The sequence below is a fragment of the Malaya genurostris genome, chromosome 1 (genome assembly GCF_030247185.1).
Source record: "Malaya genurostris strain Urasoe2022 chromosome 1, Malgen_1.1, whole genome shotgun sequence".
Taxonomy (NCBI): Eukaryota; Metazoa; Arthropoda; class Insecta; order Diptera; family Culicidae; genus Malaya; species Malaya genurostris.
The window spans coordinates 61,607,894-61,634,983 of record NC_080570.1 but is presented as its reverse complement, the minus strand read 5'-3'; the positions used below and the strand labels follow the sequence as shown (position 1 = coordinate 61,634,983).

At 38.0% G+C, this 27,090-nt stretch overlaps 2 protein-coding genes across 6 annotated transcripts; one reads left to right on the top strand and one right to left on the bottom strand.

Moving 5' to 3' along the window:
* The first annotated feature begins 7,860 nt into the window (after positions 1-7,860).
* Positions 7,861-23,847, top strand: LOC131440232 (prolyl 3-hydroxylase sudestada1-like). 5 transcript variants are annotated; one of them, XM_058611326.1, is made up of 6 exons: positions 7,867-8,412; positions 18,841-19,071; positions 19,126-19,326; positions 19,386-19,601; positions 19,663-20,141; positions 20,199-23,847. In XM_058611326.1, the coding sequence occupies exons 1-6, from the start codon at positions 8,283-8,285 to the stop codon at positions 20,664-20,666; spliced, it is 1,725 nt and encodes a 574-aa protein (XP_058467309.1). In that variant the 5' UTR covers positions 7,867-8,282; the 3' UTR covers positions 20,667-23,847. The 5 variants fall into 5 exon arrangements, with proteins under 5 accessions (XP_058467310.1, XP_058467309.1, XP_058467314.1 ...); XM_058611331.1 differs by lacking the exons at positions 18,841-19,071; positions 19,126-19,326; positions 19,386-19,601; positions 19,663-20,141; positions 20,199-23,847 and adding exons at positions 8,509-8,612; positions 8,680-10,219 and having other exon boundaries at positions 8,291-8,412; XM_058611328.1 differs by lacking the exons at positions 18,841-19,071; positions 19,126-19,326; positions 19,386-19,601; positions 19,663-20,141; positions 20,199-23,847 and adding exons at positions 8,485-8,612; positions 8,680-10,219 and having other exon boundaries at positions 8,302-8,412.
* Positions 20,718-26,753, bottom strand: LOC131440233 (uncharacterized). Its single transcript, XM_058611333.1, has 5 exons — positions 26,559-26,753; positions 26,420-26,497; positions 23,764-23,847; positions 23,357-23,504; positions 20,718-21,022 (listed from the first exon to the last, which is right to left on the bottom strand). The coding sequence occupies exons 1-5, from the start codon at positions 26,668-26,670 to the stop codon at positions 20,968-20,970; spliced, it is 477 nt and encodes a 158-aa protein (XP_058467316.1). The 5' UTR covers positions 26,671-26,753; the 3' UTR covers positions 20,718-20,967.
* Between the last annotated feature and the right edge of the window lie 337 nt (positions 26,754-27,090).

Sequence of the window (27,090 nt, the reverse complement as noted above, 5' to 3'; positions counted from 1 at the left end):
TTCGGTCAATTCCAAGAACTAGTTGGACCATAACTTCTCATGCTTTGACTTTTCATTTTACAGTAAGGGGGGTCGAATGGGGGGGCTCAAATTTTTTTTATTACGTAAACACCCGAATGGGTACCCGGGTACCCACAAATAAAAATGCTTGTAACTAAGGCAAATTCCATCCGATTTGAATTTTTTCAGTACGGGTAAATTCAGAAATTTATCCACTTTTCGATGGCCGTGTATATTGCTGTAGTAGGTTCTTCTGGTTCCCGTTAATCCGGATTTCCGTAGAATGTTCCGACACTTGTGTTTTCCACCATAAATGTCATTTACTAATTTGAAACTTTTCCAAACCAGCTATTTGAGAAAGGCCGTACCAAAATGAACCTTTTGTAGAAAAATGACGTCATCTAAAGGGTAGTTGGCCTATTCTGGACTTACTCTCATAGAACGAAAAAAAGGAAATATAAATGAGAACGAAACTGTTTGGGAAGTAACTTCGTGATGTTTCGAAATGTTTGTTGCCAGAATTAAAAATTGTATTGCGTGCTCCTCGCAATAGGCCTGAAGTACATAATAATTTTCAAACTGAAGATAAGAAAGTGAAGTATATAAGGGAACATACATAAAGTACGTCACGCGTTTAGGGGGGAGAGGTTTCAAAAATACGTGACAATACATGGTGAAAAGATTGAGAAATGCTCGACAAAGGGGGAAAGGAGTGGTAGAAAAATTCAAAATTTTATGTTACGTACATAACGGATGCCCCCTGAAATATATAAACATAACAACTCAGCATAGCACTTGATTTCATATAGCAATTCTTAGATAAGATTACAAAAATACGTGAAATCCGTGTATAAATGCCTCGATGTCGGAACTCATTTAGGATATCCGGGTTCCTGGGAACCAGGAGCACCATGTCCATCTTTATGGGTACCAATCCCAAAGAGCTTAAGTTCCTGAATCCAACAGTGCTAAAATTACTTTAATCGGTTGAAAAATGCTCAACTTACAGCGATTTAAAAAAATGGGTACCCGGGTACCCATTCGGGTGGTTAAAGGTGTTTTTTTTTTCGAGTGCACAACGGTTAAGTTCAGACAAAGTTTAGAGTGATTTGCCCTTTGGGTTACACCAACATTTCACACTATTTTAGCAAGAGAAAACAACAACAACAAACCGTTCCAGTAAATTGAACGAATATTTCGTGCAATATGTCGTTCAACAAGCGCTCAAAGACCAACAAAATAGAACGGCCTGCTGAGAGGGACACTTAGGAAATTTCGCCGAATTTTATTTTTTACCGAATTTTTAATAGCTGAACGCTCGGTAATGGATTTGATTACCGATCGTTCGGTAATTGTTGAACTGTAAAACAACTACCGTAAACTGTAAACCAAATGGACGGATTGCTCGGTAACTTTTTTGGTTTGTTTTTCTTTGGTCAAAACCCAGAATTTTCGGACTTCAAAAAACAACACAAATTCACAAAAAAGTATGGAGAAAATTCCAACCTGTTGTGGCTACACACTTAATTTCGTTCGGTAATTCTTGCCTGTTTTGACGAGTTTTGAACAGTCGAACTACCGAATATTTCCATTCTACTGATATATCAGCACAAATGAACATTTGCTGACAGCAGTACCAAATACAAATTATAATACGGAGTACTCCGACAAATTTTCAAGGACACATTTTGCATCGTGCGGTACATTGTCATGATACACTGTCAGAGTGACAATGTACTTTAACGAATTTTCTGTAAAACTAGCAACACTGAAGGGTAAGAACAAGTTCACTATAGTTACTGTTTATTATAGTGAAAAATATGTAAACATATTACTTACATATTTTGATCCTTAGGAAAACTATGGAGCGAAATTTCGGACGACCCTGTTCGTGTGTCACATCCCTCTACTAAACAACTTCTCACCATTTCGAAAGCTTCTCGGTTTATTAGCCGGCGATATTTAGACTGATTGTTGCAGTTAAATACAGCAACGATAAACAAACAAGTTTGTTTTGCACCGTAGCAACTAGCATAAAGCGTTGCCAGAAACGATCTCCTTTCACATTTTCACGCTATCACAACGAAAGGGAGATATTTGCTAGGCTTACTTGTTCATGCTGTGAACCAAACATTGGCGATTCGTTTATATGGGACTTAGGGGTATTATTATTTGTATTTGGCAGTACCTCAAGGTATCGCAGTGATAAAACGTGAATTTTACCGATAAAATCACCTACCGAGATTTGAACAGCTGAGGTCGGTAATCCAATTTAAGTGTGCAGATTTACCGTATGAACTGTAGATCTATTTACAAAATTCTGTAATGAAAATTTACGTAAAACTGATCGTCCGGTAAAAATTTGCATAATTATTGCAAAATAAAACTCATGTACCGAAATATCGGTTATTTCTATGAATTACCGAAAGTTCTCGTCGAAAATATTACCGAACAAAGAAATTATATCTTAGTGAGTACACACTTAAATTGAATTACCAACCTCAGCTGTTTAAATCTCGGTAGGAGATCTTTTCGGTAAAAATAACATTTCATCACAGCGGTACCTTAAGGTACTGCTGTCAACAAATGTTCATTTTTGCTGATATATCAGTAGAATAAGAATGTTCGGAAGTTCGGCTGTTCAAAACTCGTCAAAATGTGGAAGAATTACTGAACGAAATTAAGTGTTTACACACTTAAATTGGATTACCGCCCTCAGCTGTTCAAATCTCGGTAGGTGATTTTATCGCTAAAATTCACGTTTTATCACTGCGGTACCTTGAGGTACTGCTGTCAACAAATGTTCATTTGTGCTGATATATCAGTAGAATGGAAATATTCGGTAGTTCGGCTGTTCAAAACTCGTCAAAATGTGGAAGAATTACTGAACGAAATTAAGTGTTTACACACTTAAATTGGATTACCGCCCTCAGCTGTTCAAATCTCGGTAGGTGATTTTATCGCTAAAATTCACGTTTTATCACTGCGGTACCTTGAGGTACTGCTGTCAACAAATGTTCATTTGTGCTGATATATCAGTAGAATGGAAATATTCGGTAGTTCGGCTGTTGAAAACTCGTCAAAAGAGGCAAGAATTACCGAACGAAATTAAGTGTGTAGGATAAGCTTTTGGCAAATGTTCAACACGATGCAAATATAGCTGCAAGTTATTTTTTTTCAAAAATCTATATCTGACTAAAAAAATTAGGAAACTCCGTGAGCAAGAAAAGGTCTCGCCACCTACCGTCTAGAGACCAAAAGTGTAAAGATCTTGTGAGCAGAGTTACCATATTCACAGATTTTTGTGTAAAACCACAGATTTTTTGGCCTATTTTGCCACACAGATTCTGAACACAGAAAAATGTTTTTCACAGATTATAATCGAAAATATGCAACACATATGGCACACAAATTTTTCAAGTTTAAACACAAATTTTAAAATGGCAACTCTGCTGGTGAGATCTGAAAAAATCTGTTAAATTTGTAAAATCTGGCAAAAGATCTGGTTAGATGTGTGGCAAAACCTAAGACAAGACCTGACAACTGGCTTCTTATTCTTCCTTCCGAATCATCCTTCTCGTCATTTTCACCCTGTGGAATAAATATACCAACGTATCGGCTACAGTGTAGCCATATTTACAGATTTTTTAATAACTCTGCTAGGAAAAAAATATCACATATAAATTTTTAGACTTTAGGTTTTTGATTTGAAACAAACATAAAACATGTTTTGGTGAATGCATTTCTTTATTATATATTAATGCTTAAAAACAATTAATAGAGCTTTGATGACAAAACATGAAATATCTCTTGTTGAACGCAAAATCGAATCCTTTATTGACGTATTACCGGATCTTTTGGAAACCGGAAGAAGTCAGGTTTGGATAGAAATGCTTAATGCGATCACAGTGTGGAACACAACAGTTCATTCTTCTCGTGAAACTCAACACACTTTCGAGTTTACACTAATTTAACAAATATTTTTTGGTTACCTTTAATTCACTAAAAAGAAAAACGGCTTGATGCCTATTTTAATTACACAGTCCTGCCACTATAAACATTTATTACCAATGAGATTGAAAAAAATGTGAAACATTCTCCGAAAATTTTGGTGAGATAAAATTATACATTTTAATAAATATGTTTTCTGATTTTCTTTATACTTGGCATCATTGCTCGCGTACCCTGCAAAAGTTTTTTCTTTTCACAATGTGCAGGTGGCAACATCAAAATCAGCCAATCAGAAACTGGTCCATTTTGGAACAAAAGCAGCCCCCCCAGATGTCAGGTCTTGTCTTAGGGCGAAACGAGAAAAAATTGGAAACCTGTCAACGCTGCTTGGCATCCTTGCCGTGTATTGCACTTCAGTGGTTTGTTCGAATTTCGAAGTGAAGTAAAAACACGCTTTATTGTATGTGGCGGTGGGAGCGGCTTAATTTGTTATAGAATATTTAATTGAAAAATTCGTGTTATATTATTTTTCTGCTCGTATTGATTACTCACAAGTGAGCATTTATGGATAAAGCGGAATTACCAATTGCTGAGGAGATCTCATCGGAAAAAGAGGTGAACCGGCCCGAAGTTGAAAAGCAAGAGGAATCTCGAGTTCAACACCAGAATGGGAAAACATCGGATCGTGAGGATGGTAATATTATTTTATTACAAAAAATAAAAATACTGCTTGTATGTTTGGATTTTATTGAACATGAAAATATCTGGCATCTCTGCTCCCACGTTTACAGCTTCTTATGTCAAAATAATGCTTTTCCAGATCTCGGCTAAACTTCTCTAATCCCATTCTAATCCAGCGAGATCCCTGCTAAACTTTGTTACTCCCGGTAAAACTTGTTTAAGTTCAGACAAAGTTTAGAGTGATTTGCCCTTTGGGTTACACCAACATTTCACACTATTTTAGCAAGAGAAAACAACAACAACAAACCGTTCCAGTAAATTGAACGAATATTTCGTGCAATATGTCGTTCAACAAGCGCTCAAAGACCAACAAAATAGAACGGCCTGCTGAGAGGGACACTTAGGAAATTTCGCCGAATTTTATTTTTTACCGAATTTTTAATAGCTGAACGCTCGGTAATGGATTTGATTACCGATCGTTCGGTAATTGTTGAACTGTAAAACAACTACCGTAAACTGTAAACCAAATGGACGGATTGCTCGGTAACTTTTTTGGTTTGTTTTTCTTTGGTCAAAACCCAGAATTTTCGGACTTCAAAAAACAACACAAATTCACAAAAAAGTATGGAGAAAATTCCAACCTGTTGTGGCTACACACTTAATTTCGTTCGGTAATTCTTGCCTGTTTTGACGAGTTTTGAACAGTCGAACTACCGAATATTTCCATTCTACTGATATATCAGCACAAATGAACATTTGCTGACAGCAGTACCAAATACAAATTATAATACGGAGTACTCCGACAAATTTTCAAGGACACATTTTGCATCGTGCGGTACATTGTCATGATACACTGTCAGAGTGACAATGTACTTTAACGAATTTTCTGTAAAACTAGCAACACTGAAGGGTAAGAACAAGTTCACTATAGTTACTGTTTATTATAGTGAAAAATATGTAAACATATTACTTACATATTTTGATCCTTAGGAAAACTATGGAGCGAAATTTCGGACGACCCTGTTCGTGTGTCACATCCCTCTACTAAACAACTTCTCACCATTTCGAAAGCTTCTCGGTTTATTAGCCGGCGATATTTAGACTGATTGTTGCAGTTAAATACAGCAACGATAAACAAACAAGTTTGTTTTGCACCGTAGCAACTAGCATAAAGCGTTGCCAGAAACGATCTCCTTTCACATTTTCACGCTATCACAACGAAAGGGAGATATTTGCTAGGCTTACTTGTTCATGCTGTGAACCAAACATTGGCGATTCGTTTATATGGGACTTAGGGGTATTATTATTTGTATTTGGCAGTACCTCAAGGTATCGCAGTGATAAAACGTGAATTTTACCGATAAAATCACCTACCGAGATTTGAACAGCTGAGGTCGGTAATCCAATTTAAGTGTGCAGATTTACCGTATGAACTGTAGATCTATTTACAAAATTCTGTAATGAAAATTTACGTAAAACTGATCGTCCGGTAAAAATTTGCATAATTATTGCAAAATAAAACTCATGTACCGAAATATCGGTTATTTCTATGAATTACCGAAAGTTCTCGTCGAAAATATTACCGAACAAAGAAATTATATCTTAGTGAGTACACACTTAAATTGAATTACCAACCTCAGCTGTTTAAATCTCGGTAGGAGATCTTTTCGGTAAAAATAACATTTCATCACAGCGGTACCTTAAGGTACTGCTGTCAACAAATGTTCATTTTTGCTGATATATCAGTAGAATAAGAATGTTCGGAAGTTCGGCTGTTCAAAACTCGTCAAAATGTGGAAGAATTACTGAACGAAATTAAGTGTTTACACACTTAAATTGGATTACCGCCCTCAGCTGTTCAAATCTCGGTAGGTGATTTTATCGCTAAAATTCACGTTTTATCACTGCGGTACCTTGAGGTACTGCTGTCAACAAATGTTCATTTGTGCTGATATATCAGTAGAATGGAAATATTCGGTAGTTCGGCTGTTCAAAACTCGTCAAAATGTGGAAGAATTACTGAACGAAATTAAGTGTTTACACACTTAAATTGGATTACCGCCCTCAGCTGTTCAAATCTCGGTAGGTGATTTTATCGCTAAAATTCACGTTTTATCACTGCGGTACCTTGAGGTACTGCTGTCAACAAATGTTCATTTGTGCTGATATATCAGTAGAATGGAAATATTCGGTAGTTCGGCTGTTGAAAACTCGTCAAAAGAGGCAAGAATTACCGAACGAAATTAAGTGTGTAGGATAAGCTTTTGGCAAATGTTCAACACGATGCAAATATAGCTGCAAGTTATTTTTTTTCAAAAATCTATATCTGACTAAAAAAATTAGGAAACTCCGTGAGCAAGAAAAGGTCTCGCCACCTACCGTCTAGAGACCAAAAGTGTAAAGATCTTGTGAGCAGAGTTACCATATTCACAGATTTTTGTGTAAAACCACAGATTTTTTGGCCTATTTTGCCACACAGATTCTGAACACAGAAAAATGTTTTTCACAGATTATAATCGAAAATATGCAACACATATGGCACACAAATTTTTCAAGTTTAAACACAAATTTTAAAATGGCAACTCTGCTGGTGAGATCTGAAAAAATCTGTTAAATTTGTAAAATCTGGCAAAAGATCTGGTTAGATGTGTGGCAAAACCTAAGACAAGACCTGACAACTGGCTTCTTATTCTTCCTTCCGAATCATCCTTCTCGTCATTTTCACCCTGTGGAATAAATATACCAACGTATCGGCTACAGTGTAGCCATATTTACAGATTTTTTAATAACTCTGCTAGGAAAAAAATATCACATATAAATTTTTAGACTTTAGGTTTTTGATTTGAAACAAACATAAAACATGTTTTGGTGAATGCATTTCTTTATTATATATTAATGCTTAAAAACAATTAATAGAGCTTTGATGACAAAACATGAAATATCTCTTGTTGAACGCAAAATCGAATCCTTTATTGACGTATTACCGGATCTTTTGGAAACCGGAAGAAGTCAGGTTTGGATAGAAATGCTTAATGCGATCACAGTGTGGAACACAACAGTTCATTCTTCTCGTGAAACTCAACACACTTTCGAGTTTACACTAATTTAACAAATATTTTTTGGTTACCTTTAATTCACTAAAAAGAAAAACGGCTTGATGCCTATTTTAATTACACAGTCCTGCCACTATAAACATTTATTACCAATGAGATTGAAAAAAATGTGAAACATTCTCCGAAAATTTTGGTGAGATAAAATTATACATTTTAATAAATATGTTTTCTGATTTTCTTTATACTTGGCATCATTGCTCGCGTACCCTGCAAAAGTTTTTTCTTTTCACAATGTGCAGGTGGCAACATCAAAATCAGCCAATCAGAAACTGGTCCATTTTGGAACAAAAGCAGCCCCCCCAGATGTCAGGTCTTGTCTTAGGGCGAAACGAGAAAAAATTGGAAACCTGTCAACGCTGCTTGGCATCCTTGCCGTGTATTGCACTTCAGTGGTTTGTTCGAATTTCGAAGTGAAGTAAAAACACGCTTTATTGTATGTGGCGGTGGGAGCGGCTTAATTTGTTATAGAATATTTAATTGAAAAATTCGTGTTATATTATTTTTCTGCTCGTATTGATTACTCACAAGTGAGCATTTATGGATAAAGCGGAATTACCAATTGCTGAGGAGATCTCATCGGAAAAAGAGGTGAACCGGCCCGAAGTTGAAAAGCAAGAGGAATCTCGAGTTCAACACCAGAATGGGAAAACATCGGATCGTGAGGATGGTAATATTATTTTATTACAAAAAATAAAAATACTGCTTGTATGTTTGGATTTTATTGAACATTATTGCATAGACTTTATGTTTGTCACACAAAAAGCCAACATTTTTACCGGAATTGAACAAAACTTATACCATTAAAATAATTCAGTTTAGTGCAGATTTTCAAGTGTTATCTTCCTAAAGTATCTGGAAAAATGATGGGTGAGTGTGATTCAGCTTGATGCAAATTACCCACACAATGTTTTCTCAATTGCATACCTGCTTCTAGGTGCGAAGCGTCTTGCCGATGATGAGCCAGAGTTGAACCGAAATAAGGTGCAAAGACTAGATGAACCTGTTTCAATCAATCGAAGATACCTCACAGACGAATTTAGGTTGCAGTTCAGTCAAAGTTGGTCTCGTCTTGAATCATTGCGGGGGAGTTGCTATGAGCTGAAAAGTTATCCATTTCAGTTAGCAGTGTTACGAAACTTCCTTTCAGAAAATGAACAGGAAGCGGATCTAACAAAACAATTCGAGCATGAATTTAGTTTGTTAGAGTGGAAGCGAAAACAAATGGATTTGTACGAGTTTTATCAGACAATGGATCTTTCTGGAATTCAAACGCCACTACTGGCTGGATTCTACAATATGCTCAAGCAAAAATTGTTACCTCTTATGCAAAAATTGACCGGAATATCGCTGACGCATGTATCGGCTTCGTGTTCAATGTATAATGCTGGAGATTATTTGTTGGTACACGACGATTTGCTAACAGATAGGAGGATAGCGTTTGTTTTCTATTTGAGTCCTTGGGACGCTCACCGTAAGTGGACATCAGTTCATGGAGGAGCACTGGAGCTTTTTAAGGCAGACGAAAACGTGCTACCAGTTTTTCCAGTTACGGATAGTATTTTTCCACAGAACAATCAGCTTGCATTCTTCAAAGTTTGCGATCGATCTTTCCATCAAGTTGGAGAAGTTACTACCTTTGAATATCCAAGATTAACCATCAATGGGTGGTTACACGGGCCGCAGAATAGTGTTGATATACCACCATCTTCCATTATTGTCGATACTCATTACTTCAGTCCGCAAGCAGACGAAATGCAGCTCACCGAGTGGATCAATAATGTCTACCTAATAGATGAAGTAAAACACAATATTCAGAAGAAGGTGGAAATGTTTTCGGAAGTTTCTTTAGAGGAATTTCTAACACCTGAGATCTTTAATGTCATGGGTGAGACGCTTCAAACCAATAAAGAGCTTATATGGAGCATCAAAGGGCCAGCTCATCTTAGAAAATATGAAATTCTAGACTTCAGCACCGTCACTTCTGGACCATTGCTAGATTTATACAAATTGTTTTCTTCCCGAAACATGTTCCGCTTATTATACGAGTACACTGGACTGGATTTGGCTGGTTCGAAGGTTAAATCGCCGCAATGTGCAATTGAGTTACAACGGTGGCAGAAGGGTTGCTATACCGTGCTGGGCGATTTGTCGTCGTACTCGGATTGTACCTTGGATGTGGTTTTCTATCTGAATGCGCAGGATAATGTAGGTGTACTGACCTATCTCGTACCGGAAGGTGACCAGCAGCCGAGCAGTAATTCCGACGAGCAAGAGGAAGATGATCCGGTACTGTTGACTATTTATCCGAAAGATAATGTTTTGAATGTTGTGTATCGAACGGAAGGAACAACCAAATTTACGAAATATGTCTCCAGAAACACTTTCCTGGAGCAGGAGCATACCCAGGGTGGTCACCAGTACACGTATATTTTGTCATGTAGCTATAAAGAGTAATTGTTAATAAAGGAATTAAAAAAAAAGCTCGGTTGACGATTGATTCTATGGCATACACTGATGGTTTTTTTTACACAGGGGTTAGGTGCCGTTTAAAGAAGAACTTAATTGCGGAAGTCATGTGGAAAATTGCACGTAATAATTTCTAAACCCGTAGAATTGATTGTTATATTTTTTGACAAAATGACAATACAGAGTGCGCCATTTTTTATGTCGGTGTTGTAACATTCTATACCTTGGCATTTGACTTTAGCTGGTATGGTTACGCCAATCCAGTTTACAATTTTCACCATTAATAGTTTCACACAGAAAGAACGCGCTGAAACGGCACTAATGAAAAACAGGTGCCGTCTGACAATACTGTCGTTTTGTGTCTAATTTTTTTGCACAGGAAAGTGGGAAATCGTGAACAAGTCGTTCAACAATTAAGGCGTTCCAATGAACTTATTGGAGCAGTCCGGGAGAGCCTTGCTCAGAACCCAAAAATGTCGTTTATCACCGCGCTCAGCATTTGGACGTCAGGAAACCATTTTTTGGCGAATTTTGAACAATGGATTTGAATTTATTTTCGTATAAAATGCAAGTAACCCAAAGATCATTCCCGACAGGTCTTCCACGTCACTTGGAATACGTTCAAACAGTCGCTTGAATTGTTGACACTGAATCCAGGTCTTCAGACTTGCCTCTTCCGGATTTTTGTGGGGTTATTTGAAAAGCTAAGTGTACTACAATACACTCACGAAAATGACACATAGGACTTAAAAGTATTATTCTTTGAATTTGAGACAACAGAACAAGACGTACTGCCAGAAACAATTCCTAAATTTTTTTCTAAAACGTTTATGACCCCAGCAGTCCGCGGACCACAGGTTGGGTATAGACCAGTGATTCCCAAACTCACCCTACCACTGCGCCAGCGAAGCGAAATGTCTTAAATGCTGCCGTGTGTTGCCACGTACTGGGGGTCGATATCGACCCCTTTGGGAATGAATGCCTTAGGCCAGGGGTTCCCAAAGTGATCAATATAGACCCCTTGGGGTCGATATCCTTTTTTCGGGGATCCACGTAAACGAAAACTGACCATGGAGGTCGACGAGGTCTAGAAATCAATACCCTCTTGTTTTATATTAGTAATTTTATTGAAATATGTTCGCTAAAAAGTTGTGTTTATTTGACCATCCGCAGAAAGTGCTAAGTATTTTACATCAATATTAGAAAAGCAAGAAATTGAATTTTCAAAGGAATTTGTTGAAGGGGTCTGAGGCCTAAGTTAATTTTAGTAAAGGGGTCCATGACCCGAAATAGTTTGGGAACCCCTGCGCTTAGGCCATTGAGGTATACATTCGTGCCGAAATGATCGCTATACCACTCGAGACACTCAGAAAGGTGATGGAAAACGTGAGAGAAAGGTCATATTTTACTTTGCATAATAAAAATAGTTGTTTGATACTGTCTAAATAAATTGTGAAGGATTAAATTAAATTAAAATAACTCATATATAGATATCAGTTATATTTTCCAGTTTATTTAAGGTTTACATACCGACATAAGAAATGTCGCATACTGTGAAAACTGAAAACAAAGATCCAGTTTGATGAAGATCTATGTAGCTGTATAAGAGACGACATTGAAGAGGAAGAATCCATAGAAAAATTCATAATACTGATAAACTGGTGTTCTACGCATGATGCAATATGTATATGGAACAGTTAGACTTGGAACGGCAGTAAAGCTACAGAGCAATTATGCGTCAAATCGTCCATAAATTATAAAATTCTGGCATAACACTATTCGATTTGCATGTGTGATCGGTACGGAAAATATTGTATTTTTTACTAGTCTAGAGATTATTTTCTCCAAAAAAAAACTTATTTTTGAAAAGGCGTATGTGTTTTAAGCAACATTATTTTTAACAATTATAAATAGAAATCTACAGCTTCTACGAAAACTTTGTCTAAGAACAGGTGTAGGCAATCAATTGAAAATTGAAAAAAATCCGATTCTTAATTATTCCTTTTTTTTCGGTTATTGAAAAATTACTGGTTATTGGAAAATCCCGAAATATTGGTTATTGGAAAATCACGAATTATTGAGAGTGCAAATTAATTCAATGCGTTTTTTTGGAGTCAAAAATGAATTTATTTCGAAATAAAAAGGATTTAAAGATTGTTCAAAATATCGTCCATCGTTAGTTACTACTCTTTCCCACCCCAGACCGTTCTCGAATTCCATCTCGAAAAAATGTTATTGTTTACAATATGGCGGTACTCTCTTGTTGAACCTGTGATTTTTATAAACCAGTGATTTTTCGAGAACAACTGCTCGCATCGTATTGATGTCAAAGAATAATTTATTCAAAATTTCTTGAGGATTACAAAAACAATAAAGTTGGCAATGGAGAACCCAGACTAAATTATAAAAAAGGTATTCTCATGAAATATTCATTTTCTAGATTTTGTTTCTCATATATCTCGAAAATAGCTGCATTTAGAAAGTAGCACTCTATCAACTTTTTCATTGAAAGTAACTTGAAGAATAAAATATGATTACTCGGGCACATTTATTCCTGTAAAAACATCGTTTTTTGAAAATCAACAAAAAGCATTTTTTCTGGGAACATTTTTATAGATCACTTCTCCAACTGTCCAATATTCATTAATATCCTTGTAACTTAACGTTTTTCGTGGTATGATATGAAAAACATCTTACATGCTAAGAATTTTGAAAAAATTATTTTATTTTTGATTTTCTGGAAAAATGTAAAGATATTTTTTAGTGTATATATTGTTTTTGAAAGTTCTTGCCTGCATTTGATTGCCTGCAACTTCTTCTTAGACAAAGCCATATATTTCGAGTTATAACTGTTTAAAAATAATGTTGCTTAAAACACATACGCCTTTTTCAAAAATTTGTTTTGAGTGAAAAAAATCTCTAGACCAGTGAAAAATACTTTACTTGCCATACTGATCACATATGCAAAGTTTCTTGCTGTTGGATCATAGCAACCAACGATCATATAACAGCTGACATGAATCTCATTTTATTCATTCATTCTTTGATTGACTTCCAATAAAGTAACAGCTAGAAGTATTCAATCCGAAGTTTCATTCCGGGAGTTTCCGGTTACAACAATTGGCGACGAGGATTAAAAACCTGAAGCAATGGCGGACCTCGAAGAAGCAATTCTCCAGATGGCGACTCTCCTGCAGAAGTTAGCACAACCCACTCCAACGCCTAACAACGCAGAGCAAACACTTGAGGCCTTAGCAACCAACATCAGCGAATTTTCTTTCGATCCAGAAAATGGAGTTACTTTCGAAAAATGGTACAGCCTATACGCGGACCTTTTCGATTCGGACGCCAAGAATCTGGAAGATGCCGCAAAAGTTCGTTTGCTGCTGAGGAAGTTGGATACACCATCACATACACGGTATACCAACTACATTCTGCCAAAGCTTCCCAAAGATATCAACTTTACTGACACCGTCGAAATCATCAAGAAGATTTTCGGATCGCAAACGTCTGTCTTCAACAAGCGCTACCAGTGTCTGCAGTTGATGAAATCAGAAGTCGAAGACATTATCAGTTACGGCGGAAAGGTAAACCGTGCATGCGAAGATTTCGATTTCAAGAACATGAAAATTGACCAGTTCAAGTGCTTGGTTTTTGTCTGTGGCCTTAAAGCGCACTGCTACACAGACATACGAGCCAGGTTACTTTCTCGCATTGAGTCTGAAACAGCAGAAGCTCCCGTTACACTCCAAAATCTGATCGACGACTATCAACGGCTCGACAATCTCAAGGCGGACACATCCATGATCGAGCGTCAATCATGCTCGAAACCAACTGTGCACGCTGTCCAGGAGAAGGGAAATACTCATCAGCAGCAGTCTTCAAAATCGGAAGGTAAAACACCTCGCAAACCTTGTTGGCAATGCGGCCAAATGCACTTCGTTCGAGATTGTCCTTTCTCGAACCACCAATGCAAACAGTGCAACCGCAGTGGTCACAAGGAAGGATACTGTAATTGTTTTTCCAAGATGAAATCAGTTTCTTCTGGTGAAGAGAAGAAGTTACCGAACAGACCAAGAAAATCTGGTAAAGCCAAATCCCGAAGAATCTTTATTGTGAACCACATCGCTCAACACTCAAGCAAGCGAAAGTACGTGACTACCATCATTAACGGCGTGGAAGTCAAGCTGCAGTTAGACACAGCAAGCGACATCACAGTGATATCTAAGCGAACCTGGAACTCGCTAGGTAAACCTTCTATCAAGAAACCAACGATTCAAGCCATGAACGCATCGGGAAAGCCGCTTCATTTGTTTGGTGAGTTTCATTGCGACGTCACCATTAACGGTAACACAAGAAAAGGAAGATGTTTCGTCACAACGTCTATCAATCTCAATATCCTTGGTATCGATTGGATCGAACTTTTCAAGTTGTGGTCAGTTCCCATCGATTCGGTCTGCAATCAAGTAAAAACAGAATCGGTAGAGCAGCGAATTTGTAAATTCAAAACGCAGCACGCAGAAGTGTTCAACGATTCCTTGGGACATTGCAGGAAAACGAAGGTAAAGCTCTTTTTGAAACCAAATTCCAAACCGATTTTCTGTCCCAAGCGACCGGTTCCGTTTAATACCATTTCATTGGTGGACGCCGAACTAACACGGTTGGAAACTTCTGGTATAATACAGCCAGTCGACTTTTCCGAATGGGCTGCTCCTATTGTGGCAGTACGCAAGCCAAACGGACGGGTTCGCATTTGTGCGGACTACTCGACGGGACTTAACGAAGCATTGGAGGCAAACCACTATCCGCTTCCAACTCCTGACGAAATTTTTGCTCAACTCAATGGTAGCACAGTGTTCAGCATCATTGATCTGTCCGATGCGTATCTACAACTCGAAGTTGATGATAGTTCCAAGAAGTTACTCACCATCAACACGCATCGTGGTCTGTATCAATTTAATCGCCTTGCTCCAGGAGTAAAGTCCGCTCCAGGAGCTTTCTAGCGTTTGGTGGATGGAATGATTTCAGATATTCCTGGTGTCCGCTCTTTCATCGACGATGTTATCGTATTCTCAAAGGACATGAAGTCGCATCTAGTATCACTCAATTTACTGTTCCAGCGACTGAAGGAGTATGGTTTCCACGTCAAAGCTGAGAAGTGCCATCTCTTTCAAACACAACTTGCCTATTTGGGACACATCGTAGATAAAGAAGGCATTCGTCCTAATCCCGAGAAGTTGAAGAGCATTGCTGAACTTCCTGCCTCGACAAACGTTCCCGAATTACGGTCATACCTAGGAGCGGTCAACTTCTATGCAAGATTCGTTCGCAACATGCACGAGTTACGTCATCCATTGGACCAGCTGCTGAAGAAGGAAACAAAGTGGCAATGGACTCCAGAGTGTCAACGCGCTTTTAATCAATTCAAGACAGCACTTCAGTCAAATTTGCTGCTAACTCACTACGATCCTAAGCTACCCATCATCGTAGCAGCAGACGCATCAAATACTGGAATCGGTGCAGTAATTTTTCATCAGTTTTCCGATGGAAAAATGAAGGCCGTTCAACATGCTTCAAGAACGCTCGCCCCCGCAAAGAGGAACTATGGGCAACCTGAAAAAGAAGCACTCGCGTTAGTCTATGCAGTAACAAAGTTCCACAAGTTTTTGCTAGGACGTCATTTCACATTGCTGACTGACCACAAGCCGCTACTGTCTATTTTCGGTTCCAAGAAAGACATACCAATGCACACGGCAAACAGACTGCAACGTTGGGCACTTACGATGCTAAATTACGATTTTGAGATTCAACATGTATCCACGAGCGATTTTGGTTGCGCAGATATCTTGTCCAGGCTGATTAACCGAACCAACCAACCAGAAGAAGAATATGTCATCGCAGCACTCACTCTAGAGGAAGACTTATCCAGTATTCTTTCCGATGCTACAGAAAAGGTTCCGGTTTCATTTGCAGCATTGCAGAAAGCAACATCAACAAATGTCACACTTCAAACTGTTATCAAGCACATTCGTGACGGATGGCCTTCCTGCTCCAAGAATCTTTCCACTGCTGCTCAACCATATTACAACAGACGAGAATCGCTCAGCCTAGTTGACGGTAGTGTAATGTTTGGCGACAGAGTCATAGTTCCTGAGATGTTCCGACGAAGGATTCTGCAACAGTTTCATCGAGGTCATTCCGGAATGGTACGCATGAAGGCAATAGCTAGAAGCTTTGTTTTTTGGCCCGGTATCGACAATGACATTGAAGACTTCGTCAAACACTGCACGCCATGTTTATTAGCAGCCAAGACTCCTACAAAGACGACATTAGAGTCGTGGCCGATTCCTGCCAAACCCTGGTCCAGAATACATATCGATTACGCAGGTCCCGTAGATGGTGTCTATTTTCTAATAATAGTAGATAATAGTGAAATACATCCAACAAAATCCACGACAACAAAAACCACCATCAAACTACTGATTCAAACTTTTGCAACATTCGGCAATCCAGAAGTAATAGTGTCCGACAATGGAACTCAATTTTCCAGCCACGAATTTCAAGATTTTTGTACAGCTCAAGGAATACGTCATATTCGTATCGCTCCGTACCATCCGCAATCTAACGGTTTAGCCGAAAGATTCGTGGATACTTTGAAGAGAAGCCTTCGAAAAATGCGCACGGGAGGAGAATCACTCGAAGAAGCACTGTACACCTTCTTGAATGTTTACCGCTCTACTCCAACCAGTGACTTGAACGGCAAAGCTCCCGCTGAATTGATGTTCGGCAGACCAATACGTACCGTATCGTCATTGCTCAAACCGACTGAACGTTCCACTGACTCCACATTCAGAAACAGAAAGAATCAGAACAACTCATTCAACAAAAAGCACGGCGCAGTCAAAAGGGCATTTCAGCACGGAGATACCGTCTACGTAAAGGTACATCGAGCGAATTCATGGCAGTGGCAACCAGCAACCGTGATCGAGAAAATCGGAACCGTGAACTACAATGTCTTCCTGGAGGATCAACATCGCCTGATACGGTCACATGCAAACCAACTCAACGCTCGAGTTCCTGAACCTAGTACAGTAGGTAACCCAACACCGCTTTCAGTATTTTTCGATGGTTTCGGATTAACGGCTCCAAAAGCTCTCAATGTTCCTGTTGACAACCCAGACCCCCAGTTGTTAGAAGAACCCGTGTTGGATGAGTCCAATGAAGCTAGCCTGACAAATGATTCTTCAGAAGATGAAGTTGTGGGAAATGAAGAATCCGTATCTGTACAATCATCAACACCAATCCTAGAGAGAGGTCGACGAATGATTCAACTTCCAGCCCGGTTCAAGCCCTACTGGATGATGAAACCTTCAAGGGGGAAATGTTGGATCATAGCAACCAACGATCATATAACAGCTGACATGAATCTCATTTTATTCATTCATTCTTTGATTGACTTCCAATAAAGTAACAGCTAGAAGTATTCAATCCGAAGTTTCATTCCGGGAGTTTCCGGATACAACACTTGCAAATCGCCAACAGCCAGCTGATTCCGTGTGGGATTGCACTATACCATTCTAAATTATATAAAATATTGTATCGATATGAGGAAAAATTGAAAAATCCAACGGGTTTAGAGGCTAGATCTTCAACTCTACGAAATTATCGCCGATGACTGACAATACTTCGTATACCACGTGTCGTTGTCGCGTAATTTACGACAGCGATTGGAGATCAAAACTTTTTATTGCATAGGTGAAAATTGATGAAATTTTAGGAAAAACTAATTCAGAGTGTCAAGAGTGTGGCTTCAAAGCAAGAAGTATTTCAAGAAAAAAAAGTGTGAGTTGCTATGGAGAATCTCGGCAAGTCCCACAGGTGAACCATGAAACAGCTGGGAATCGGTAAAATGTGGCAAAATCATTCAAAGGTACACCCAGACGACCTCGCGGTGTGATTGCAGCGGCACAAAAACAAAGTCATATCGTCTGTCTGGTTCAATTAACAGGCACTGAAGCCGGCCGGACTTGTTGTCTTCAAGGCAACGAAGCGGTCTAGCCGAACCAATAAACGAAAGACGATTGCCAAATTAAAGCGGACACCAAGCAGATCCCAGTCTTGGAGTTTTTTGTTAGCAAGTTCCGTCTGGATCTTCTGGAGAAGTTTCGGAAGAAAAAGGTCGAATAATTTACGAAGAAACACTTATTGTGACAGGTTTCCTTCGGTCCCACGAAGGTGACAGTATGTTTTGGCCGGATTTGGCCAATTCGCCTAGCTTGCCAGAACTTACACAATAAAAAAATTTTGGGCGATTATGAAGAGATTTATTTTGGGCTATTATTAAGTAACAAGGATAAAAGTGTGCACGTCATTTGATGGGTAATATGTCTTAGGCTAATATCAGGTCCAAGGAGCGGGCATTCACCATTGAATATGCAAACTTTGCAAAAAAACATAGCTAATCTATGTTTATTTATTCCCTGAAAGTTTCAAAAATATCCAACTTAATATGAATTTTTGTTGGTAATTTTTCCTAGTACAGCCCTTAAATATTTTTTTCTTATTAGACACGCTTAGTTATTTATAAATGTAAGCTGACTGATCGTTTTCACACTTTTCTTTCTCATAGACACCATCCATATCTACGCAACGTTGGCATTTATCGTGGTCATCATAGTTATCGGTGTTCCGATGTGGTGGAAAACCACTGAAGTGTACCGAGTTCAATTACCGTATGCAGAGATCGAAGCCCTAGATGAAAATCCCATCCAAGCAACGATTCGGTTGGGGCTTTTCGTGAAATCTAGAGAACGCAGAGATATTCTACTGTTTGAACTGGATAAGAAATTCGAACATAATTGTATGTAGAGTAGCAACAAAAAAATGAAATAATAATAGTATTGTTTGCTTTCAGTCGTGTTCAATCTTCAGTTGGAAGATATTTCTCTAGATCCATCGATTGTGAGTGCAGCTAAAACACCCGCAGCGTTGGAGGCAGCAATTTTAAAACGGTACTCTATGGGAGTTGGAGATTTTGTAATAATAGAATGGGGTAAATTGGAAGATGATGTTTTGGTGACCTCTGAACGGACGGCGTTCATTTCAGAAAGTGCTAGTAAGATTCATCTATCGATTTTTTGACTTGCGGCCATTGAAACTCAATTCTTTTTACAGCTTCTACAAAAATCTATCAAGTCCTAACGTCATGGATCTTACAGGAGTATAAATTGAAAGCTATTCTTGGATCAAAAACTATGCAAACTAGCAAGCTTCGGCAAATGCGACTAAACACAGCTCCGATGCAACCGCACTATGATATACTGATTTCGGTATTCAATCCTCGACCTGACAAGCAAAACATTCACTGGAATGTGCGGGCAGCAGCCGAGAGTACTGTTTACTTTATACGCTTTATTAGTAAAACTCAATATCTAAACATATTCCATTACAGATTATATTGTTCCATTCCTAGCAACAATGAAGACGATTGCTAATTTTACTGTCAAGACCCAATGGGTATACGAGGTGGAAATTCAACAATTTCTACAAAAGCAAATGCAGGATGATACGAAACTAGGCAGACATTATGTTGTTACCGAACACTCGTTACCACAAATTATCACGTGGTTCGAGAAGAAACTCGGTAATCAAATTACTGATAGTCCCGGCATTCACTTAGTAGTCTATGTTCCACAATGCGACGTGGCTCCGATTCGGATATATCGAAACGATGGAGTACGAGCCACAAACGGTAACGTTGAGGCATTCACATCGGCCAAGTGGGGTGGAATCTTATTTGCGAATCCTGCGGAAGATGCCATTAAGAAATGTCTAGACGATCCAGATAATTCCGAAGTGTATGTCAGCTCGCAGGATGTGATGCCAGTTTCACTCTATCAGTTGAGGAAAATATTTGACCTGGAGAACAATGTTCGTAACTTGCTATATCCAGTGAATTTCTAATAATATACTGTCTTCTTGTTTCAGATTCCCCTTCTAGACTGTAGTTTAGTACCTATCAATTCCATTGAACCACGTTTGTGGGAAGTGGATACGTTTACTCGATCGAATACCATCTACAGAATTCATTCGGCTACGCTAACTCTACAATCCCTTATACAGCTCCTCGGTGGTATCGAGTATATCGTGATTAACGACGAAGTGGGAGAAGCAATCAAAGATGCCTACTCGCGTATACTTTTGGCGAAGCAATATTTGTTCGATAATAATTTAGCAGATGCAGCAATTCAAGCCAGGTTGGCGTATGTCTCAGCTGAGCGAGCCTTTTTCGATCCGAGCATGTTGGCGCTACTCTACTTCCCCAGTGAACAGAAATACGCAATTTACATTCCGCTTTTCCTTCCTATCATGATTCCGGTAATATTTTCATTTAGCACGATAAGTAAGTATTTGAAAAAACGTTTTGCGAAACGAGACAAAAGGAAGACTGAATGAGCTAGAGGATAGAGGCTTTGGGAACGTTTTAGTATTGAATGTTTTGCTGTGTTTGAACACTCTTATTTCAACAATTTTATTAGCAGAACAGAACTTAATCTAAATCCATATTGATGCTAGTATTTTTCGAAAATCACCAAAGGTTTTGAAGTTGTCCATTATTACTGGCAGATTGAATGATAAAAAAAATTTGACTACTGGATTCTGTAGCGCGTTTTCATTTTCTGCAAGTTTTTATGAATGCTTCAAGGTCAACAGTAAAAGCAGTACACTAGTTGGTAAATTGCTACCAGCGTGTAGCTTAAGCAGCTGGCCTATTCATCCCAGGCGGTCTATAATTGGTGCTGATTACACGGCTATGGAAAAGGAAAATGGATTATTATGGGTATAGTAAAAAAATTTGTTGTTTAGTTAAAATTTTGGTCTCGCTGTTTGTAAGGGGTGGTATTATGCAACCAATTCGAAGGATTCTTAGTGTCAGTAAGATCACTAATCATGCAATAATTCGGTACGGTAAGAATCGGCTGTGAAGTGTGTTGGAACAGAACGTCAAATTTTACGGAAGGAATGTTAAAACGTGCTCGGCGTTTAGTGATAATGTTTGTATCATTGTACGAATAAGGTACCTGTCTGACCTGTGCATACAATTCCTTGGTTTTCTTTGCATTCACGTAAGCTACAACTTATACCATGGTAGGTTATGTATAAAAGAAACCGATTTACTTATGTCGTTTCCGCTTGATGCCAAACCTTACTCAGTTTCCACCCTAACTGTTATCAAACCGTTTGTTTGCAACCAGTTTAGAACCTAGTTTCCAAGTCACTGCACTCAAATTCAAGTCAATTTCGAACTAGATTCTTATATCGTCGATCCCGTTCCAAAATTACCAGAAGATGTACATTGAAGGATGATTTACCAGTCCCAGGTCGGATCATCTAGAGACTCCCTGTACAATTTCAGCTAATCCCGATCAGTAACGGAGTAGCAACCAGGGGTGTTCGCTCAAGCTCAAACTCAAGATAAAATACATAGCCTACGCACATAAAAACGTATGTTCATCCGTGAATCAAAGAATAGTTCCGTTGATCACAGAATAGTACAAAGTCAAATGCTGTATTTCAACAAGGTGGGCCACATCTCGAGCCGCACTCAGAACATCTGCCGTTCTGGGCGAAGGAAATGTGGCCGCCATCCAATCCCGATCTTAATCCGCTGGATTACTCAGTATGGGACGTTGTAAAAGCCAAGGGTTGTTTTCATGTAACACACATTTGACAACTATCTGCGAAAGACGATCTAAATAAAAACTACAAGGATCAGCCCCAGGGGGTTGTTCGAGCCATTGATGTGGAACAAGGCAACCAAAATTTATAATGATCGACATTTTTAATTAATCGTTACACTTTTGAATCCGCAAATGCACGAGAGTCTGCTTAAATTGATCTTTATTAGGAACCAACAACGAACACGCGAACCCAGAACATAGACTCTATTTGTCGTGATTTGTATTTGTTTTGTAGCCGACGAAATTACATCAATAGCCCAAATGTATGCAATTATATGTTTGTACATGCTTGCGATACGGATATCGATATTTAAGCTTCTCTTCGCCAAGCTTGTGTTCAAGTTTTGTATGCAAGCAGTTATTTTTATAGCGTTTCTCTACTATTACTATCCTTCTGCGATTTCGGTTGAAGCGATAAACTTTATCTCATCATCAATCGAATTCATCTTATATAAATTAGAAATTAATCTTATGCACTCAAAATTTACCCTGGGGTAATTGTCAATTTCTCAGGTGAAACGACATAACATGGAATTTCATCCGATCTTGCATGACACAAGATCAGAGCATACCAGTTAAAGCTTCAAACCGTTTCATGGCACTTTTTGTTTTGCTGTCTAGCAACAACCTACCTCTAGCATACTACGCGTAGGACTGAAACGTTAGCTATAATTTTGCTTCTATTTATAGATTCGCGTGCTTCCAACAGCTTCGCTTTTGCATCGATTGACCAATCAGAGCGATGCTTTCCCTTTGATATATCGCTTACTCCTTCAAAACCGTCGACTATGGCAGGGAAATCCGGTGTGCCGTTGATTTTTTGCAGGCAAAATAGGACAGTGCTAGCTATTAATCAGATGCTGACATGATATTAATAATTGATACAAAATTGACTGAGTTGTAATTGTTCAAAACCTGACCACATTTCTACGTGTATTTTTCTTGAGTTTCTAATTAGCACCCCTATATAGAAAACAAAAATGTGTTCCACATTAAAATTTAACGCCCAGAAGTTGACAGCAAACGGCTTCCACCAGTGGCACATCCAGCGTTCTAGGAACGGGTTCAATAGTACCAGGTAAGATGCGTCAGCACGTGATTGGGTGACAACCAATCAGTGGCAGTATGTGTCGATTGAAGATCAAGCGCCATTTCTTCAATTGCAGCATTATCAACGTACATAAACAATCTAATGAAGTTTCCACTATACGATTCGAAGTTATGTTAATACTTCTAGTATAGATAATAATTTTGTCAAAATGTAAGAGCCGTTTTAGGATCGAACCTTACCATGCTTTGTTCAACTTAGTGTATTGGTGTGTATACGTCGATTTTTATTTCCATTTATAAAAACTGTATAGTGATCAATCGCATTATTTTCAATCTGAATTCACTTGTACTTACACTCGATTTGCTGCCGGAATAGCCCAACTGAGAATCGCTCCAGGTGTTCGTTTCGGTGCCACTCGAGGAAACATGAAGCGTGCAGCCTCTTTATGCTCCTCGGGCTCTTCTGCTAGTGTATCGATAGCATCTTTGTTGAGCATCATATCTGTGAAATACAATGTTAGCAAACAATAGCCTAAAATGGATGGGTATCATTGGGAAAGACGGAACGCTGAATGGGTGGTTGCACCTAATTTCATCCTAATAAGACACGAATCAAAATTTCGTTTTAATAGGTGTCAATGTCTATTTCATCCCTAGGAAAACTTTGATGTGAAAATGCACCATCTGATCAAAAGAAATTATTTACATCTCCGTGAGCAGTAACGTCTTTCCTAATGATTCCTAGGTGTTTATATAATTACTTTTGTATTTATTGACAGTCCGTTTTTCGTACAAATCTCTTGCGTTCACATCCGGAAAGGTAGAAATAGGTGTCCTGCAGAAAACTAAGTGATAATAGAATTACTATTATTGTACAGCTTTAGCAACAATGAGCATAAGCAGGTTGGGTTCCTGCTGATATTGAGTTTTTTTTATGGAATGTGAAATCATAACTTAGCATACAAATTTTAGATTTATTCCGTACACATGGCAGTAGAGCACCGCAATGATCGAAAGTAATTAGTAATATTTAACTAGCAATAATATCTTAGGATCATCCGTTATAACAATAAAGTTCCTGTTTTCATACAAATAAGTGTAACTTAGAGCGAGTGTCTTATTCAAATATTTTTTTGTTCTTTCTCAGATAAACAAGCTAGGCAATTTATCCGGAAATCGAGGCTCGGAGGAAAAATCATCACATGTCATTCGACTCAGTTCGTCGAGATCAGAAAATGTATATATTGTACCAATAGTCATATCATTAAAAGAGTCGCAATATTATTTTGCCGATTACTCGAACGCGACTATTGTGATGTATTCGTGTACCGCATTTGATTCACTTGAAAGAAATAGGGATCGCATTGGTTTCGAAAGCAATTCCTTTGTGTCCGACAATTAGTGGTTCGTGATGTACAAAATGGTAATTCTAAAACGGTCTGTCGCTAGAAACTGCATCATCGGCATAACAGGATTTATCGTTTCTGGAGCGAAAATGAAGTGGGTACTTTATTTTTTCACTGTTTTTATTCACTTGAAATGAAATAAAAACTTTCTTTGTTCCAGTTTTCATAAGTTCGAAACTTTAAAAGATTATGAAATATAATGTACCGAAAAATTACTAGTGTACTAACTCTAATTTGAACAAAATAAATTAGAGGAATTAATAATTTTCAAAAAAAGGACTTTAGTTTCGTGAACTGTTTTTGAATCCGACATTATAAGACGATAAGTGTAAAAAACTTAAATTCCGGGCGTGTGATTTCTTATAGATAGCGATGAAAAAAGAAACGAATTCCTTAAAATTTAATCAGTAAATTAACAACAATCAAACAAACTCACTTCGGCTATGTCGGACCCAGCTTTCCGTTTTTAAAAGCATTTGGTGTAGTAGTTTAAAACTACAAAACGGAACTAATATCGATCTGTTAGAGATGGCAGCATTTTCATTAAAATTAGATTCTCATAGTCTCATAAACTACTATTGAAATCTGTTAAGCAATCTTTGAGAGGTGAGCTCCGTTTTGAAATATTTGACCTGTATTTCCAGTACTTTCGGAACCGGAAATCGGTATAACCAGATAAGGACGTTCATCAACTAACAAGACCTACAAATTAGGACAGTCTTTGGTGCAATTTGAAAGAGTTGAAGTTTAAACGACAGATTGAAAATTTTGATATTCTCCAACCCCCCAAATTTCTCTTTAGTGTTCAATAAAAATTTATACGGTTTCGATCTGTAAAATGCTATTTCCTCTGAACGATCTGTAAAATTTATCCACTTTAGTCATCTGTCAACGAACTACTAGATTTCAGAAAATTATATTAAAATGTTACAGAATACTCGTTTTTACTGGCTTAGTTTGTAATGTTTATAATATTATTACTTTTCCCGATCCAGTAAAAGTTTTACCAATTTTCAGTAAATCAATTTAAAATAATGAAGTATTTCAGCAAAAGCAAGGTTCGGTAAGAAATTTTAGCTGTCAAATAGACAAATTTACGGTAGCGAAAAGGAGAAAATGGAAGCATGCATAGAAAATACTCGGCAACTTTATTTCCAATTGATACCTACAAATTTCTTATAAGGGTAAACTATTTTTTTAAACTATTTTCTTCGTTCTTTCTACGTGGTTCTAATTTATGAACTCTAGTAAAATGGCAAATTATTTCAAAATATCCTGGAACCGGAACACTTACAACGGTCGCACAAAAGTAAACAAATCACAGCTATTTTTTGGTATCATTCATTACTGGACAGTATAACAAAAACTTCTTCCAGCACTATTCAATGAACTCTTTTGTTAGACGAAAAAGAACTGATCTATTTCTTATACTATTAAATTATTTTTCATTTTTACCAGTTTTCAGTAGGATTAGCCGAAAAAGCAATAATATTTTACAGCTTACACATGTTTTAGCTATATGTACAAAGTACTTGTAAATTTTATGGAATATCGATATTTAATGATGAACAAATCCGTATAATTATGACATTTATGTTCAGTGCAACTCTATCGAAACTTTTACTGAAATGATTATCGAAGCTTCAGCTGTTTGAAAATCAGTAAAATTTACACACACACACACACACACACACACACACACACACACACACACACACACACACACACACACACACACACACACACACACACACACACACACACACACACACACACATTTTACGATCCCGACGAACTGATTCAAATGATATATGACTCTCGGACCTCATGCATAATCGAGAAATTACTTTGGGTCAGCTAGTATTAGATGATGTTTCTTTAGATAAGCACATTTTTCAAGCACTCAAATCACCCAGTTAATGGTTTAATAAAATGGTCAAATAATTTTTTTAACGGTTCAGCAACATATATAACGCGATGTTTTTCCAATTTTTACTTTCTAATTACATACAAAATTTTAGATCTCCAAGTTCTCCTGTGTTGAACATCGTCGGGCATCCATCTTCATCAACTTGCTCACGAATTATATCTGAAGAAGTATTCGCGGTTAGTTTCCAACTGATAATTTCACATCCATAGAAAAGTAGCACCTTTGTAAAAATCCACTCCACTTGAAGCAGCTAGTGCAGTTGGCTGACGGTACAAAAGTAAGATGATCTGGAAGAGCCCTCCCATAAGGAGGGATGTTCTATTGATTTCCATCCTGAATCGAACTAGATGTGAGTTTGTCCGTTAAATCCTACGTCCAACTGAGCTCACTCTCGCACCACTGAACAGGAGTAAATGGTGTTTCGTTCTTTTAAATAGTCCTCCCACCGCAATTGTTGGTCCATGTGACGTATCACATTTTTCAACTGTGATCTGCAGATGACATTGATTGCAGGCGTGTTTCCTTCCGTCTTATTTCCGGAAATGTTTTGTAATCACCGATAACTATATTGCATAATTTTTATGATTGCCATCATTTGTTTGTATTATTTCTTGTTCCTAGTATTCTGAATTTGGGTGTCGTTTGAAAATCTACGATAAATTCATAGCGAATATACTAGCATCAAGGAAATTTAAGTGATACTGCACTATTTTATTGGTTACCAGGACTACAATCTGTGAATTACTCTATGT